We start from the raw sequence: 15,275 nt of genomic DNA, 5'->3' as shown, positions 1-15,275 counted from the left end.
ATCTCGGTCGCTGTTGGAATTTTGTTAATCATTGCATGTGTGGTGAGGTGGAATTCTTGTCCACTCCTTATGACTTTTAAATCAAATTCCACCAATTGGCTTGAAAAATCCAAGTAATGTTAATCTCTCACTCTCTCTAAATTGGTAATGAAACCCCTGCTCTTTCCCCCACTCTCTGAACCTATGCCGTGCAACCAGACACTAATTTATAGACACTAGTGTGCGTATAAAAGCATATGTGCGAGTGCGAGTGTGTGAGAGTATGCCTGCATTTCTGCATGTATCCATGTGTATTATTAATACACCAGTAGGGTGTTGCCTAATCCGAACTTACTCTCATTTCATGATCCATAGACACATTTTGGATTCCTATCATACGATCCAAAATTATTTCCGATGACAGGTAACAAAAGCTCGTGCGACGGTCCTACATCCAAATTTATTGTATTATCTTTCGTAACTTAAATTATTTTTCCAAGTATATTTTAGTAAAAGTAAGGCATATCCATTTTTTCTAACAATTTATATTGTCATTATGTTCCCATATCTCTCAAGTCACCCTCTCCTCCTCCTATAAACATTAACCCTAAGTCTAGGGGTGCAACTTATGTTGGGCTCAACCAGAACCTGACGAGTTCAACCCAATTTTGGCTTGGGTTGGTAAAATCCAACCTGATTTAATTTTGGGCTAGGGTTAGGGTTGAGGCCTTGTCAACCCGAACCCGACCTCCGTCCTCTAATTTTATCTTAATTTTCTTTGGTTTATTGTATTCTCCTGTTCTGCCTAAGGTGAACTCGAACCAACCCGACTCAACTTAACCTAAATTCGCGTAGATGGGTTGGGTTAGGGTTGAGAGATTCAACCGCGGGTTGGGTTAGGGTTGACCACCCTCAACCTGAGGCTCGGGTTGAGTTTGGGTTGGGTTGGGTTAGGGTCGAGGGAATGCTATCTCGGGTTGCGTTAGGGTTGGCCTCCACCGATCCCTAACACATTGCCCGGTACTTGAAATTTAACTGTGTACAAAATGGGTATTACCTACTGTGACACTCCGATGGACTATCCAATTTGAACCAGACAGTGATCGAGACACTAAAGCAATCGGATCCGTTGATTGATCGATGGGACTTTTAGGCCCATTAGACATCCAAATCAAGATCTAATAGACGGTTCAGATCTGTCAATGGTGGGACGCATTCTACCTTTCAGTGGGGGCGCGCTCTATCCAAGCATTCCTCCCGTTTATAAAGAGGGGAGAGAGAGAGAGAGAGAGAGAGAGAGAGATGGCGCAGATGAGCAGGACTCTGGTTCGGAGGCCCAAAAAATACTTAGAAGAAGCTCTCTATAAGACTCTCTTCAGAGAAGGGAGCTCAGAAGAGAGCGTTCGAAGAGAGCTCAATCTCTTCCTTAACGGACCCAAAAAAGCTCCGAAATGGGAAGTCGGACTCTCCGTAAAGAAGCTTCGACAACGCAAGAGATACTCCACTGCTCTCAAGGTAACATACAGAGAGAAACCGTAGAATTTCTATATATATTCTCTTTTCACATTTTCAAGCCCTAGAAAAAATGATAGCTCTTACATTCCACATTTTCAAACCCTAGACATGAATATCTCTTCCTTCTTCATCAGAGCTTTAATCATCATTACTACTATCCTCATGAGTCATGATCATCATTATTATGGTTAATAATCCTTTGAATAATGAGCTGCATAGATGTTGGCATTTTTTTATGTGGATTTGTAATTGATTTTTGCTAACTTTATTTTTTAAACAATGAAATATTGTCTATTAAATTTCAAAGTTCATGTTAACCTACCAACTTCTCCAAAAGCTTAAGCTGTTGGAGAAAGGCGTTATTTATCTTTTATACTTTAACACTCCCCCGCACATGTGGCTGACTTGGCAAACACGTGGCACATGTGGTCCCACTTTGGGCCGACCATCGCATGTGGATTTTTGCTATCTGGGAGGTTTGAACTTGAGACGTTTGGCTCTTATACCATGATAACTTACCAACTTCTCCAAAAGCTTAAGCTGTTGGAGAAAGGCGTTATTTATCTTTTATACTTTAACAGTTCAAAATATCCTGGTGGCCGAGTTCCATTTTTTATATTTTAACCGGATTCAATAGCGTTTGAAACAGTATTTTGTGGATTTTTGGCTTGGGTTTTCTTTGCAGACCAGACTATTTGTCCACATTTTTTGATAAAAAAAAATTGTCCACTTTTCAAAACTTAGATATCTTTCAACTGGGGTTTATCTTTTAACGTTTTCTTTTACTGGAATAGGCTGTTGCTAGGATTCGACATGTGTAAATTTAGAATCCAAATAATATAGTTTCCTCTTAGAAAAAGTTGTTTAAACTACATGTAGGTGAACGATAAGTTGTTCAAAAATACATACTGTATATAAGTGTATACTGTATGTAGGTACATAAGAAACGTTCTCCAGTCTCGATGGCAACGGCACCGATGACAGATTCAATCACGGCAGCAGCACTAGACTCATGCCTGACAGTGATTATAGACACAAAAAACGTGGGCAAGACAAGGACAAATAGTTGGACGAAGGAAGTGCCATGTGGCTAGGGGTAGGAGTTGGGGTTAGACAACACCTTTCTGGTAATTAATACTCTATAATAACTTATATAAAATGCGGCCATCGACAATATTAATTATTAGAGTTTAAACTGTATATGGATTGATAGACCCATGCCATAGAGGTTGATGAGTTTTTCACGTGCATAGAGAAGCGAGAGAATGTGTTCAGTGTTCATGGTAGGTAAATGTTCTCTCTGTGGTTCAGTTTTGTGTGTTTCACACAAATGATGAGAATGCAAATCAAGAACTTCGAAGAGATGCTAAAGGGAAATCGGGTTTTATGATACCATAATCGTGCATGAATAGTTAAAATTATCACGACACAATGCTTTTCATGTAAAGTTAAAAAGATTGATCGGAAGTTATGGCATATGTAGAACAGAGTTGCTGACTGTCAAAGAGGAAAAGGAACCATACGCAGCAATGTCTTCAACCAACTAGAAGCTCATTAATTTGAAAGCGTTTGAAGTGAACCAGTGGTGGAATGTATTTCAAGAAAGTACTTGAGGCAATGTATTTCAAGAAAGTACTTGAGGCAAAGAAAAAGAAGTTCCATGAGAAAAATGGTTGCTTGATGGAGTTGTAACACTTAAAAAATTATGGGGCAACGGGCATTGTTTAAAAACTTGTACTCAGACAAGAACTCACAAATTGTAAAAGTGAGTTGATTTGGATGAAACGATGATTGGCGCGGTGAGTTTTTTTAGTCACTCATGCTAGTCAATGGAGTTTTTTTATTGACTTGGTAGGGCCAAAACTAACGGGTGAGTCAATTATTGACTCGGGGAAGTTTTAAATAATGGTTATGAATGTCAGATAAAAAAAGAATGTCATGAGAAATTGATCTCGAGCGCAGGCCTTCATGAATTATGTGACTTTTGGCATGCCTATACGACACTGTACTAGCACCGATGCACAATGAGACAACTTTGCAACCCTTCAGGTTCTTTTGCCTCTAGCACCACCAGTCACAATATTTTGTCTCGGGAATTTCTCAGGAAGGTGTATCTCGAGATATTTTAAATTTTTTGTTATTTTGGGTGTATATCGAAAGTGAAGCTGAAAAAATAAAAGTTTTAAAATGTACAAGTCTCGGGAATTTCCCAGGAAGGGTGTATCTCGAGATATTTTAAGTTTTTTGTTATTTTGGGTTTATATCGAAAATAAAGCTGAAAAATAAAAGTTTTAAAATTTATATAAAATATAAAGTTTAAAGAAAAATTAAGACAACAAATAATATCGTGAATTTATCGTGATATTTTTTTGATATTTTTACTGTAAAAATATGAAGATAGATATTTCGATGATTTTTCATAATATTGGGAAAGTTTTGGGGTTTTGTCGTTTGCTGAAAAATAGCAAAATATTATGATATTTTAGAAAATTTCAAACTATTTGTGACTGAGAATACTCACACAAACACTACAAAACACATGTTTAATGAAAGGAAAAATGCTCAAAATCCAGACATTCGGTTAAAGGGAAGGGCGCTAAAGCTGCACTTCGTATGGAAATTGGCAATCTATTTTGATATACGTAAAACGGAATACAAAGCACATACAATTAGTTGGACATTAGGAATGGTCAAGTAGTTGGACATTAGGAATGGTTAAGGAAGCCCCTTGGGAAAGTGAGAACTACTCGTTTGACCCAAGCTTCTCCAATGTAGGTATACAAGGACAAATTCGTGGTTCTGTCATAGAGGAACATCTTTTGGGCCAAGTAATGGTACTCTACCACAACACTCACTTGTAGTTTTAGACAAATAATGTGCTTGGTGCCATTGAAGTCTAATTAGGATACTCCTCTTGGGTTAGAACATCTTCATTGGGTAGCACTATAGGCCGTGTGATGCATTGCTGGGTGAAATGGTTGTGCCAAAGTGGTGTTAGAGATGTTATTGCGAAGGCTTGGTCGTAGAGATGGTATTGTGAAGGCTTGGTCGTGCGAATAAGGCGAATAAGGAAAGTTGCCCGAGTAAGGGCAATCCGTGTTACTAGAGAAGAGGCATGATAATATATTAATAAGATAAATAGGATGTGATAGGTAGCTTTGTAACAACCTTTAACCAACCTTTAGCCTCCCCCACCAAAACTCCACCCACACCTACACACCCTTCCACACACACAAATGTAAACCTTAGACAAGTAGCATATCTTCTCTTTAATAGTTCATTGGGCCGGGCCCTCCCTGAATTTAAAGGGGTTTCTGAATCATCTATGCGAAGGTCTTGGGCAGAGTTAAGAAGAAGCTTCATTCACGGTAGTAAACAGTTGCCTAGATGGAATCCCCCCTGGTTTTATCAAGCTGAATTTTGACGGGTCAAGCCTAGGAAACCCAAATCCACCAGGAGTGGAAGGCCTCATTCACACAATGGAAGGTATTCTAAAAAAAGAGTATTTTGGGCTGCTTAGCGGTACTGACTCAGCAAATGCTGAGGTGAAAGCAGCTTTAGCTGGCTTTCACTTATTGGATTTAGGCTGGCTTATTGTTGAAGGAGACTCTAAAAACATGATTAGATGGCTATCATCGGGGACTAGATTTCCTTGGAGGTTTGCCGATGACATCGAGGAGATTTTGGGGTGGATAGAAGGCCATCAAGTTAGGTTTCATCATGTGTGGAGATCCGCAAATCATGACATGATCGATTGGCCTGTCTAGGAGTGAATAGCCTGGGTCTAGAACTATTGGATGTTCTTCCTTTGTAAATTTCTAGAACTATTGGATGTTCTTCCTTTGTAACTTTTGTTCTATTTTGTTTGGCTTGTATTGGATCATCTCACTTCTTTTTCCTTCTTTAATAAAATAATTGCCATTCAATATATGTGGTGTTATACGGGGAGAAATTTCATAGTTCTCATCATTTGGGCCAAGGAATTTTATTGAGCCACAACATTCCCTTTTAGACAATTAGTATACGTGATGCCTTTCAAGGCAAATGGACGTCTCCTCTTGGCTAAGAACATGTGCCAATAGGTTGCACCATAGGCTATATGGCCGTTGCTGGACAAAATGAATGTGCAGAGTGTTGCTAGGGATGGAATTGTGAAGGCTTGGGGTGCCAGACTAAGGAACAATGCATGAATCAGGGCAGTAGATATGTACTGTTGGAATAGAATAGGCACTGTATATCTTTATGAGACGAATGTGTATGTGACAGGTGTAATTATGGACACTCCAGATTGCCTTGGTTGTTGTCTGTCTTTTGAGAAGATGGCTATTATGCTTTTCTGCATAATATTGAATCTGCACGATGAAATAAAGGTAAACATTGGGAGACAACTGTATATTGAAATAGAAAATGTACATCAGCGAGAGCTTCCGATGAAGTTCTTTCAAGGTGGTTACAGAGACGATCCTCGTGATAATGCCTAGGAAAAGTACTAAAATAACTCGTCACCAACAAAGTTATACACATAATCGACCTTATCATTATCATTGTTGCAATTTGGTTGCACCCTGAGAATCTCTAACAGACTGCATCTCTGACCTGCAGCGGTTAAGATTCTTATGATTCTAGGTCACTGCCTCTCTGGTTTGCCACAATAAGAGGATGACCTCACAGGTCATCATCAAAGTAGGGAGGTCTGTTCGGAGAAGGAAGTTGGAAAGCAGGGGGCCGTGGGTACCAACCCTAAATAAAAGGCCTTCCGGCCCTGGTCGGCCCCGGTAGCTAGTTGGTTTAGAAAGTGATAAAAAAATTTTATATAGATAAAGTGAAGAAGGAAAGAAGAAGAGGAAAAATGAGAGAAAGAACTGAAGAATGGATCATAGTGTTGTGAGGAAATAGGGCAGGAAATAGGTGTTTTGGCCAATTAAGGCTGTAGACAAATGGAGAAAAAGAGTAATTTGTGGGAAGTTGATTCTCCTGGGCTTGATAGACCTCTTGGTTATTCGCCTAGGATGCAATCCTTCCCCATTTTTATCTTGTCTGTAGATGGTTAAGAAAATTCTTAGAATGTTTGGAGGGTAGAAGTGTTGGAATGGGGAGGGTGTTGGGAGCGGGTTCACAGCTTTTCTGTTTATCCAGGATACAAGGTTAGGTTTTCATAACAAAGAAAGCATGGTTTTAAATTACGTTTCGGCCGAAATATTTCGGTTTCGGTGGAAAGCGAAACGAAATTCACATTGAGTCGGAAAAGTACCAAACTTCGCCGAAACGTTTCGGAAATTTCGGCCGAAACGTTTTGTTTCGGTGAAATTTCGAAAATTTCAGTGAAACGTTTTGGAAATTTCGGTGAAGTACAAAATTTCACCTGAAATTTCGGCAATTTCGGTTAAACGTTTCAAAATTTTCCAAAATTTCACGTAAATTTCGGTGAAATTTTTACAAGATTTCGTATCGAAACCGAAACGTTTCGGTTTCGTTGATGGCCGAAACCGAAACTGAAACTGAGATTTAAAACCTTGAAAGAAAGTGAATTGACTGAATCCAGATGTTTGCAACTTCCACAGTCTTGGCTTGAGAGATTATGTCTTTCGCTTAGACTTTTTTAATTCTGGATATTTTTCTTCTATCGTATTTCTTTGGGTGTAGTGAGTCATTCAGAGTTTTGTCCTCCGGGCTTATGGTATATGCTCAGAATTTTGGGGTTCATTTTGAAGGATGTAGAAAATTTAGTTGTAATGTTAAGAGTTAGGCTGTTAATGGAAGGAAGAAGGCAAGAGGTGATATGCTGTAGTTCTTGCCTTTTTTTGATGCTTTATTTTCTGGTTCCTGGTATGCCTGGTCCAATTGTCTTCGACACTTTGTAATGCAGGCTGAGACCCTTGGTCCCGAATGCTATTTCAATATTAATGAAATATGTCAATTTTCAAAAAAGAGAGGATGACCTCACAGGTGGTACGCTGAATTTAACAATGATGTGTGATTTAGGGGCTGTTTTGATACGCAGATTTTATGTAGTTTTAACATGTACTATTAAACGAGCTTTTACCTTTTGTTCCACACGAGATTTCTGTTCTCGTTGAGCTCATCTTAGGACACCTGCGAATACGCGGATTTTAGAATCTTGGATTTCCTCAAAATCCTGAATGGGAGACGAGAGAAGAAGGTGACCGTCCGTCGTTTTCTGATTTTTCGCCCTTCTTTCTGTCTAGGAAGAGAGTAGGAGATCATCCCATGTTTCCAGATTTTAGAAATCTCAGGATGGGGCAGATTTCTAAAACCTGCATTTCTTACTTAAACCCTTCGTATGCAACCTACTTCCATTGTAAAATCCAGAATTTTACACTGCTTTCAAATTGAAACCTGGATTCTGAAATCCATGTATCCAAACAGCCCTTTAGAATCAGACATTGAAGCTTCCGCCCTTATGCTAATCATCCATAAAGAAGTTGAGAACATGAACTAGTGGTGATAGTACCTGGAAACAAATGCTTCATTTTATTTTCCTTGATCAAGGCAGACCAAATTAAAAGTTGAGAACATGAACTAGGGACGGAAGCCCTCTTCAATGGGAAAGCATCCCATACAACAGAAGCCCTTTATCTTTCAAGGCGGAAGGCATGCTTTGTTCATACACCTGCCATGTTATTGCTTCCTATAATTGGAAGGAAACAGTCTGAACATCCCCATAGTTGCCCCAAACTCAATTTCAAAAGCTCAATCTATCCTCAACTGCTGTCTGCATCATGGAGGGGACCAATAAAAGACAAAATAACACAAACTCATCATGAGCTGTTCCCACACAATGAGCTGGACACAGGTGATCCTACTGCTACCCTAGGTTTTCTCCAACACCTTTCTAATCATCTCTCTCCACTATACTTGAGTTCCTATTAAAAGCCTGGGTCCTCTTATTTTCATAGTAAAAATAGACTGCCCAAAGATACTGAATGGTTCTCACTACGAAGAAAAATCATCATAGATTTGCACAAGTCAGGAAAATATCACGCTAAAGTCTAAAGAATAACTCCAATATTCAAATGAAAAAAATATTCTAAAGAATAACTCTTTATGTATTAAATGATTATAAATGCTACAAATATATAGCAATGCTAAAACTAGCATCCTCTGCAGTGTTGCCCTTATGGAAGGGTGCTGGTCTTCACAAGGTTGTTTAACTTCTGAAGCTACTTGCCAGGACACTATGCTTTCTTCTTAATTTTCTATACCGTCTCTGCTTCTTCTGATTAGCTTTGCCTTTTTTATCGAGGGGATCAAGGTTTGTCCTGCTACTGAATAGCATATTTGGGGTTTCAATTCGTTTTATAATTGTATTATTATTATTATTATTATTATTATTATTATTTGGGACATGAAGCTATTTGTTCTGGGCTTGTTATTTTATGCATGTAGAGCTATATATCATGTTCTATATGCTACTGTTCTGGGGAAATGACAATTGCGCCTCTCTTCATTAATTGGGACATCCAGCTGCAGTGTACGATGGCAATCAGGTCCCTTAAATCCATTGCATGTGATGTACACCACCTTTTGCAGTCATAGATAAAGTGCAGCTGGGTGTCCCAAGTAATGAAAAGGGGCATTTGTTCTGGGCTTGTTATTTTACGCATGTAGCTATATATCATGTTCTATAATCTATATGCTATTTGTTTTGGGCTTATTATTATATATGCATGTAGCTATGTATCAACTATCATGTAATATATGACTTGTGGTATCACCGGATGCAATCTTTCTAAGCTCGAGCTTCTCAAGCTTCTTTCAAACACGAGACCTTACAGATAATATAAATTAAATAATACGTTCAAGGACAAGAGAGGTGATTTGTTCAATTATGACAATATACCATTCATACCAGCTGATATCAAGCTGATAATAGGTGCTTTGTTCTTCTTTTGATGCAAGGTCGATTATCATATTGGTCTTGACCGATATGGATATGTATGGGTTGATATGGTCGATACGAGATCGATATTTCAAACCATGTCGTTACTTGTCTGAAGAGTCCTTGAGGGAGGGCGGGAGGGAGGGTCTCTTTTATTTCATCGTAGGCTACAAAGTTTGGGGATCTAAGCTCTATTCTGGTGGTGGTAGACCAATTTTCACAGTATGGTCCTCCACCCTCATAGGCTTGCATTGCAATGTAGAAGAGTTGGTCAAACGGTTCTTTCGACTTGTACTAAAATATTGGGGTGAACCTTAAAAAGGTTGTCAGCGGTTGTGATTCTCGATTCACTGGTTGCTGGTGGACTGAAGTTTTTAAATGTTTGGGGACCTAGTTAATTTTTTTACTAGCTGACCATCCTCAAGCCTAGGGGTGTAAACAGATCGAATTCGAAGCGGATATGGCTATATCCGAATTCGATTGCAGTATACACTATCCGAATTCGGATTCGGATTCGACGGATATTTAATATCTATTACCGAATTCGATTCCAGCGGATATTGTTTGAATTCGGATATTATCCGTATCCGTTTATCCGGTAAATTCGAAAATTTATTGCAGCACTTTATCTTTCTTCTCCTTGCTCCTCGAATGAATTTTCCAAACCCTAAAACCAGATCACTACCTTCTCTTCTCAAAATTAACTCCCAAACCCTAAAATATATGAGATCCTCTTCTTCGTTTTAAAACAAAGGCAGAGAGAGAGAGAGAGAGAGAGAGAGAGAGAGAGAGAGAGAGAGAGAGATGGATGGTGTTGCTAGTGGTCTTTGGCTTTTTTCTTCTTTTTTTTTGGTGTATATGATGGAATGGGTTTGGGCTATTTTGAACAGGGGAAGTGGGAGTGCTGATGGTGGAAGATGAAGAGAAATGGGGATGGAGATGGGGATTAGGTTAGAGATGGAGGTGACTGGCGGTGATGGAGGTGGCCGTGAGAAGGTGGAGAGGGGCAGCTATGGATTTTGGTGGAGGTTGGGGGCACCAAGGAATGCCGGAGATGGTGCCTCGGCCTCCTCCTTTCTCCTCTCTCTTGCTTCTCCTTGCAAACCTTAGAGGTCCCCTCTTTTAATTGCAATTTGGATTTTTATATAACCCTAAGTTGGAAAATTGACATGAGCCGTCCATTTACCATCAATGACCTAGATGGCCCTTTTGCTTTAGAATTCTCTAGAAGCTATGCCATCTTCTTTCAGTCGCCATCATCTATTTGTCTCATTCATCATCCTACAACCCCACATTTGTTGCTTCATAAAGAAGCCATGTCAAACTCCAAGAATGCCCTTAAAACGAAATTACTCAATTTCCCACCCAAAACACTTTTTGTTTTTGTTTATTTTCTAAAAAGAAAATTCCTAACAAAGTTCTCTTTTCTTTTAGAAACAAAAGATAGTGTGTCATTACTAAAAATAAATACTAATGATATTGTTAATAATAAATAAAAAGGATGTACTTCTCAGATACGGATGTTAAACGGATCAGATATAGTATTTACCAGATTCGCATCCGCTAAGAGCCGGATATCTCATAAACGGATTCGGATAATATTCACTTGAAACGGATTCGGATGCGGACGGTAATCGAATTTTCGAATATCCATTTACACCCCTACTCAAGCGGATGACCAAATAGAAAGGTCTAACACCCTTCTTGAAGAATATTTGAGTCACTTTGCAAGTGGTAAGCATTGAAATTGGGTCCCACTTGCTCGACGTGGGCCAAATTTGTTTTAATTGGCAAAGGAACTCTGCATCCAACAAGAGTCCTTTTGAAATAGCTACCGGTTTGCAACCTTCTACTCAACACTCCATTGGCACTGGATGGAAGCAACCATCCATCCTATCACTTGATTGCAGAGTGGCACATGAATTCAAATATAGCGAGAGTCTACTTGGAGAAAGCTGCCAGAGTATGCAGCAGTGGGTTACAAAGACCAAAGACCAGCCAGTGATGGTTGGAGACTTGGTGCTAGTGAAGAGCAACCCAAGCTAACTCAAGTTCATTTGGAAGCTGCACAAAGGCTTGGTTTGGAAGAATGAAAGCCCAATTCCTACTGTGCGATTCGGAGAAGTCTTTTTCATAGCCCCAACTCCCCATGCAGTTGAAGATTCATTTGGTTTTCCACGCTAATTGTCTAAAGCCATACCATGTAGATCAAGATGACCAATAAAGAGGCATCTGGACCTGTTATGAACCTGATGCAACATCCTTTACATGTTAAGTGGACACCATATGAGGGCTGAGTGCATCATGCCACGAAGAAGGTCCCATAAAGCCAGATTACCTCATGAAGTGTAAGGGGGCTATCTGAGTCCAAATTCTTCTAGGAACCCAAAGAGAAGCTCCACCTACCAAAAGACAAGTTCAAAGCTTACGTGCCAAAGGCACCGATGAGGGCATCACCATAATTGGGTGTGGGAGTGTTACATCCATTTCGGCTGACGGCCCATCACATCTATGGCTTGTGCCTTTTTTCATTGTAGTGGCATTATTTCTAAATATTGGGACATATTGGCTTGTCTCATCTCTGGTTCATTCTCAAAAGTATGATTTTCGTAACGCCTTTGGAAGGCACTGCTAACTAAGGTGGGTAGATGCCTTACCCCTTTGCCATGGGAGTTTGCTTGGCCATCGAGCAGTGTGCTTGTAGTAGACCTAATAGGGAGCCCATTCTCATCACCAAATTTTCAGGGACCCCCTTTGTATTTGTGTACATTGACTTATCAATAAAGATCACTTGCTTTCCTCTTTGGTGCTTGTGCTTTCTTGTTTTATTGTGTTTGTGAATCTAGCTTTCCTTTTATGATTACGTTGTAAGTTAAAGCCTCTACAAGTTGGTGTGGCTGACTTGCCTAGTTGCCTTGTCATGGGACGATCACGAGCCCCACATGGACCAAGACGAGAGACTGTAGACCTGTCACTAGACACCTTGAAAATTATGAAATTTTGGAAAGCTAAACTATATCATGAGATTACCTCTTTATCCTTGAGTCTGTGATGCTTAGGGCATGTTTGACTATTCTGAAATTTTTCTTGAATTTACTTTTTTCAAATTTTTTTTTCCCACGCTTAGTTTTATAATATTTTTTTCATCAAAAACCTTGTAAGGAACAACTCATGCTTTAGCTGTGTTTCTTTTTCTGCTAGGGAAAAAAGTTTCCAATTCAAGAAAATGAAATAATTTCAACAATTTTTTTAGCATAGTCAATGCATCCCCTTAGGTGCCAATGCATTGAGATATCAGTTTCTAGTATAAAAGGTTTATGAGTTGCTTGTGCTGGATATGTTACCTTAGTCATTTTTCAAATATAATAATATGCATTTCATTATTTACTTAATGAACGTTTTCTGCACTATTTCAAGATGAATCTTTAGTGATAGTTTTCTGTTAGGTGGCAATGTTTACTGGTAGCAAAGCTTGTCTCCTTCTTCTACTGCTACACTGATGCTGACGAGCCTATAAAGCTAATTGTGGACTATCTATGGAGTGATCTTTCTTCTTCTTTTTTTTTTTGGAAAGTAACAGAAATTTATTGATAATCCCAAATTCATCATGCATGCACCTGGGATGAGTTATCCCAATACATACGCAGAAACACAGACTTATGAAATCATCTTTGTTGCTGCAGCTTTCAGAAACAATGGCCAAAAGGGGAATGAACTTGACTTTGAGCGATCATGCGATCCGAATCGATCTCGTTGCCAAAGCCAGAGGCATCTCCTCTGCAGAAAAATACTTCACAGAACTCCCAGAGCCAACAAAGAACCACTTATCTTATGGTGCACTTCTCAACTGTTATTGCAAGGAGCTAATGACAGAGAAGGCCGAAGCCCTCATGGAAAAGATGAAGGAACTCCGTTTTGCTTCGTCCTCCATGGCCTATAACAGCTTGATGACTCTCTACACCAAAACTGGTCATCCTGAGAAAATTCCCTCCATTATTCAAGAAATGAAAGCTGATGATATAATGCCAGATTGTTTCACTTACAATGTCTGGATGCGGGCCCTTGCTGCTGCCAATGACATTGCTGGGGTCGAGAGGGTCGTTGAAGAAATGAAAAGGGATGGGCGAGTTACCAGTGACTGGACAACTTATAGCAATTTAGCGTCTATCTATGTTGATGCTGGTATGTTGGAGAAGGCAGAAGTGGCACTCAAAGAGCTTGAAAAGAGAAATGCGTGCAAGGATCTTGTGGGTTTCCAGTTTCTAATAACATTGTATGGCAGGGCTGGAAATCTTATTGAAGTGTATAGAGTCTGGAGGTCTCTGAAGCTAGCATTTTCGAAAATGGCAAATATAAGCTATCTGAATATGATCCAAGTGTTGGTGAATCTGAATGATTTACCAGGTGCTGAGAAGTGTTTTCGAGAATGGGAATCTGGGTGTAAGACATATGACATTCGGGTGGCAAACGTCTTAATCGAAGCTTATGCTAAAGCTGAAATGCTTGAGAAGGCAGAACAACTTAAGAAGAGAGCAAAAATGCGGGGGGCGAAGGCAAACATAAAAACATGGGAGATATTTATGGATTATCATTTGAAGAAAGGGGAGGTGAAATCAGCAGTTGAGTGCATTGCCAATGGAATTTCAACAGGGAGAGGGGATGGTAGGAAGTGGGTCCCATCGTCCGAGATTGTTCAAACAGTGATGGGACGTTTGGAGCGAGATAGGGATGTTGATGGTGCTGAAGGGTTCCTTCAGATTCTGAACAAGGCTGAATGTGATGTTGGAGCTGAGGCGTTCGAGTCGCTAATTCGGACTTATGCTGCCGCTGGAAGAACTAGTCATGTGATACGCCGGAGGTTGAAGATGGAGAAGGTGCAGGTGAGTCAGGCCACTGAGAAGTTGCTTGAGAAGGTGTGTGTGTAGAATGAGACTTTCAAAATACAATGGAGAAAACGTTGTTTTTTTTTCCTCTGAGTTTGGAATTTTTCAGGTTGTGTCTTTGGTAGAGAGGGTAAAATCCCTTGCAATTTTCCATGCTGCTATTTCTTTTGATAATAAAAGTTGGGAATTGATAAGGCTGCCTTCTAAATTTTACTGGACTGATTTCTTTGATATCATTACTAGTTTTAAATAACTAATACGAGAGAAGCGTTCCTGCGCTGTAGCGCAGCTAACTTATCTGCGCTGTAGTGTTAAAAAGCCTCCCATTCGCTGGTGTTTGTGGGTCCCCTTAATACGAGAAAAAGTTTTCGAGTTCAACTTTCATAACGTAAAAAAAGGGTTTCTCCGTAATGCCTTCTCCACGCACGAAAGCTTCTCCCTCTTCATCCTTCTCTGGTTCTCCACTCCACACAGCTTCAAGCATTTTTTCCGTGGTTTCTCAAGGTTATTTTTATTTTTTCTTTCGGTGAAGCCCAAAATCCGAACCTTGTTCTTGGGAGGTACAAGTCTAGGGTTTCTATTTGATTATGGCTGCTGTTTGGATACAAGGATGACCATGTTTCTATTAGATTAGGGTTTTATTGAAACCCAGATTTGGCTGCTGTTTGGATATAAGGATTTTATGAAATTTAGAAGATGGCTGGCTCTTTGGCAGCTGTTTGTATACAAGGATTCTATTGAAACCCAAATCTGCAGTTTTACAAGCCAAAACCTACAATTTATAAGCCAAAACCTGGATTGCACATTTACAGGATTGTAAAACCCAGATTTTAGCTTATAAAATCCAGGTTTTAGCTTAAAAATCCAAGTTCTAGCTTGTAGAATCCTGAGTGAAGCATAATGTGCCTTTAATGGAGTTCCTTTCACAACATACAAGGGCTGTCTGGAATGAATGCAGGGAAAGTTTATTTAGTGCAACATTTTGCCATATTGTCGTC

At 39.6% G+C, this 15,275-nt stretch overlaps 1 protein-coding gene across 1 annotated transcript; it reads left to right on the top strand.

The window, feature by feature from the left end:
- Positions 1 to 1,243: 1,243 nt before the first annotated feature.
- LOC143855065 (Tetratricopeptide repeat (TPR)-like superfamily protein) lies at positions 1,244 to 14,485 on the top strand. The gene is made up of 2 exons (XM_077365230.1): positions 1,244 to 1,494; positions 13,078 to 14,485. Exons 1-2 carry the CDS (start codon positions 1,282 to 1,284, stop codon positions 14,317 to 14,319), a joined length of 1,455 nt encoding a protein of 484 aa, XP_077221345.1. The 5' UTR covers positions 1,244 to 1,281; the 3' UTR covers positions 14,320 to 14,485.
- Positions 14,486 to 15,275: the final 790 nt, after the last annotated feature.

The sequence above is a fragment of the Tasmannia lanceolata genome, unplaced genomic scaffold (genome assembly GCF_043159265.1).
Source record: "Tasmannia lanceolata isolate RefF3 unplaced genomic scaffold, GAP_Taslan_0.1 ptg000020l, whole genome shotgun sequence".
Lineage (NCBI taxonomy): Eukaryota > Viridiplantae > Streptophyta > Magnoliopsida > Canellales > Winteraceae > Tasmannia > Tasmannia lanceolata.
The sequence above is the reverse complement of the archived record's forward strand: the minus strand, read 5'-3'. Positions and strand labels throughout refer to the sequence as shown.

Coding starts and splice junctions, on each gene's coding strand:
- LOC143855065 (XM_077365230.1), top strand. CDS start 1,282: ATGGCGCAGATGAGCAGGACTCTGGTTCGGAGGCCCAAAAAATACTTA. Junction 1,495..13,077: donor GATACTCCACTGCTCTCAAG/GTAACATACAGA, acceptor TTGTTGCTGCAG/CTTTCAGAAACAATGGCCAA.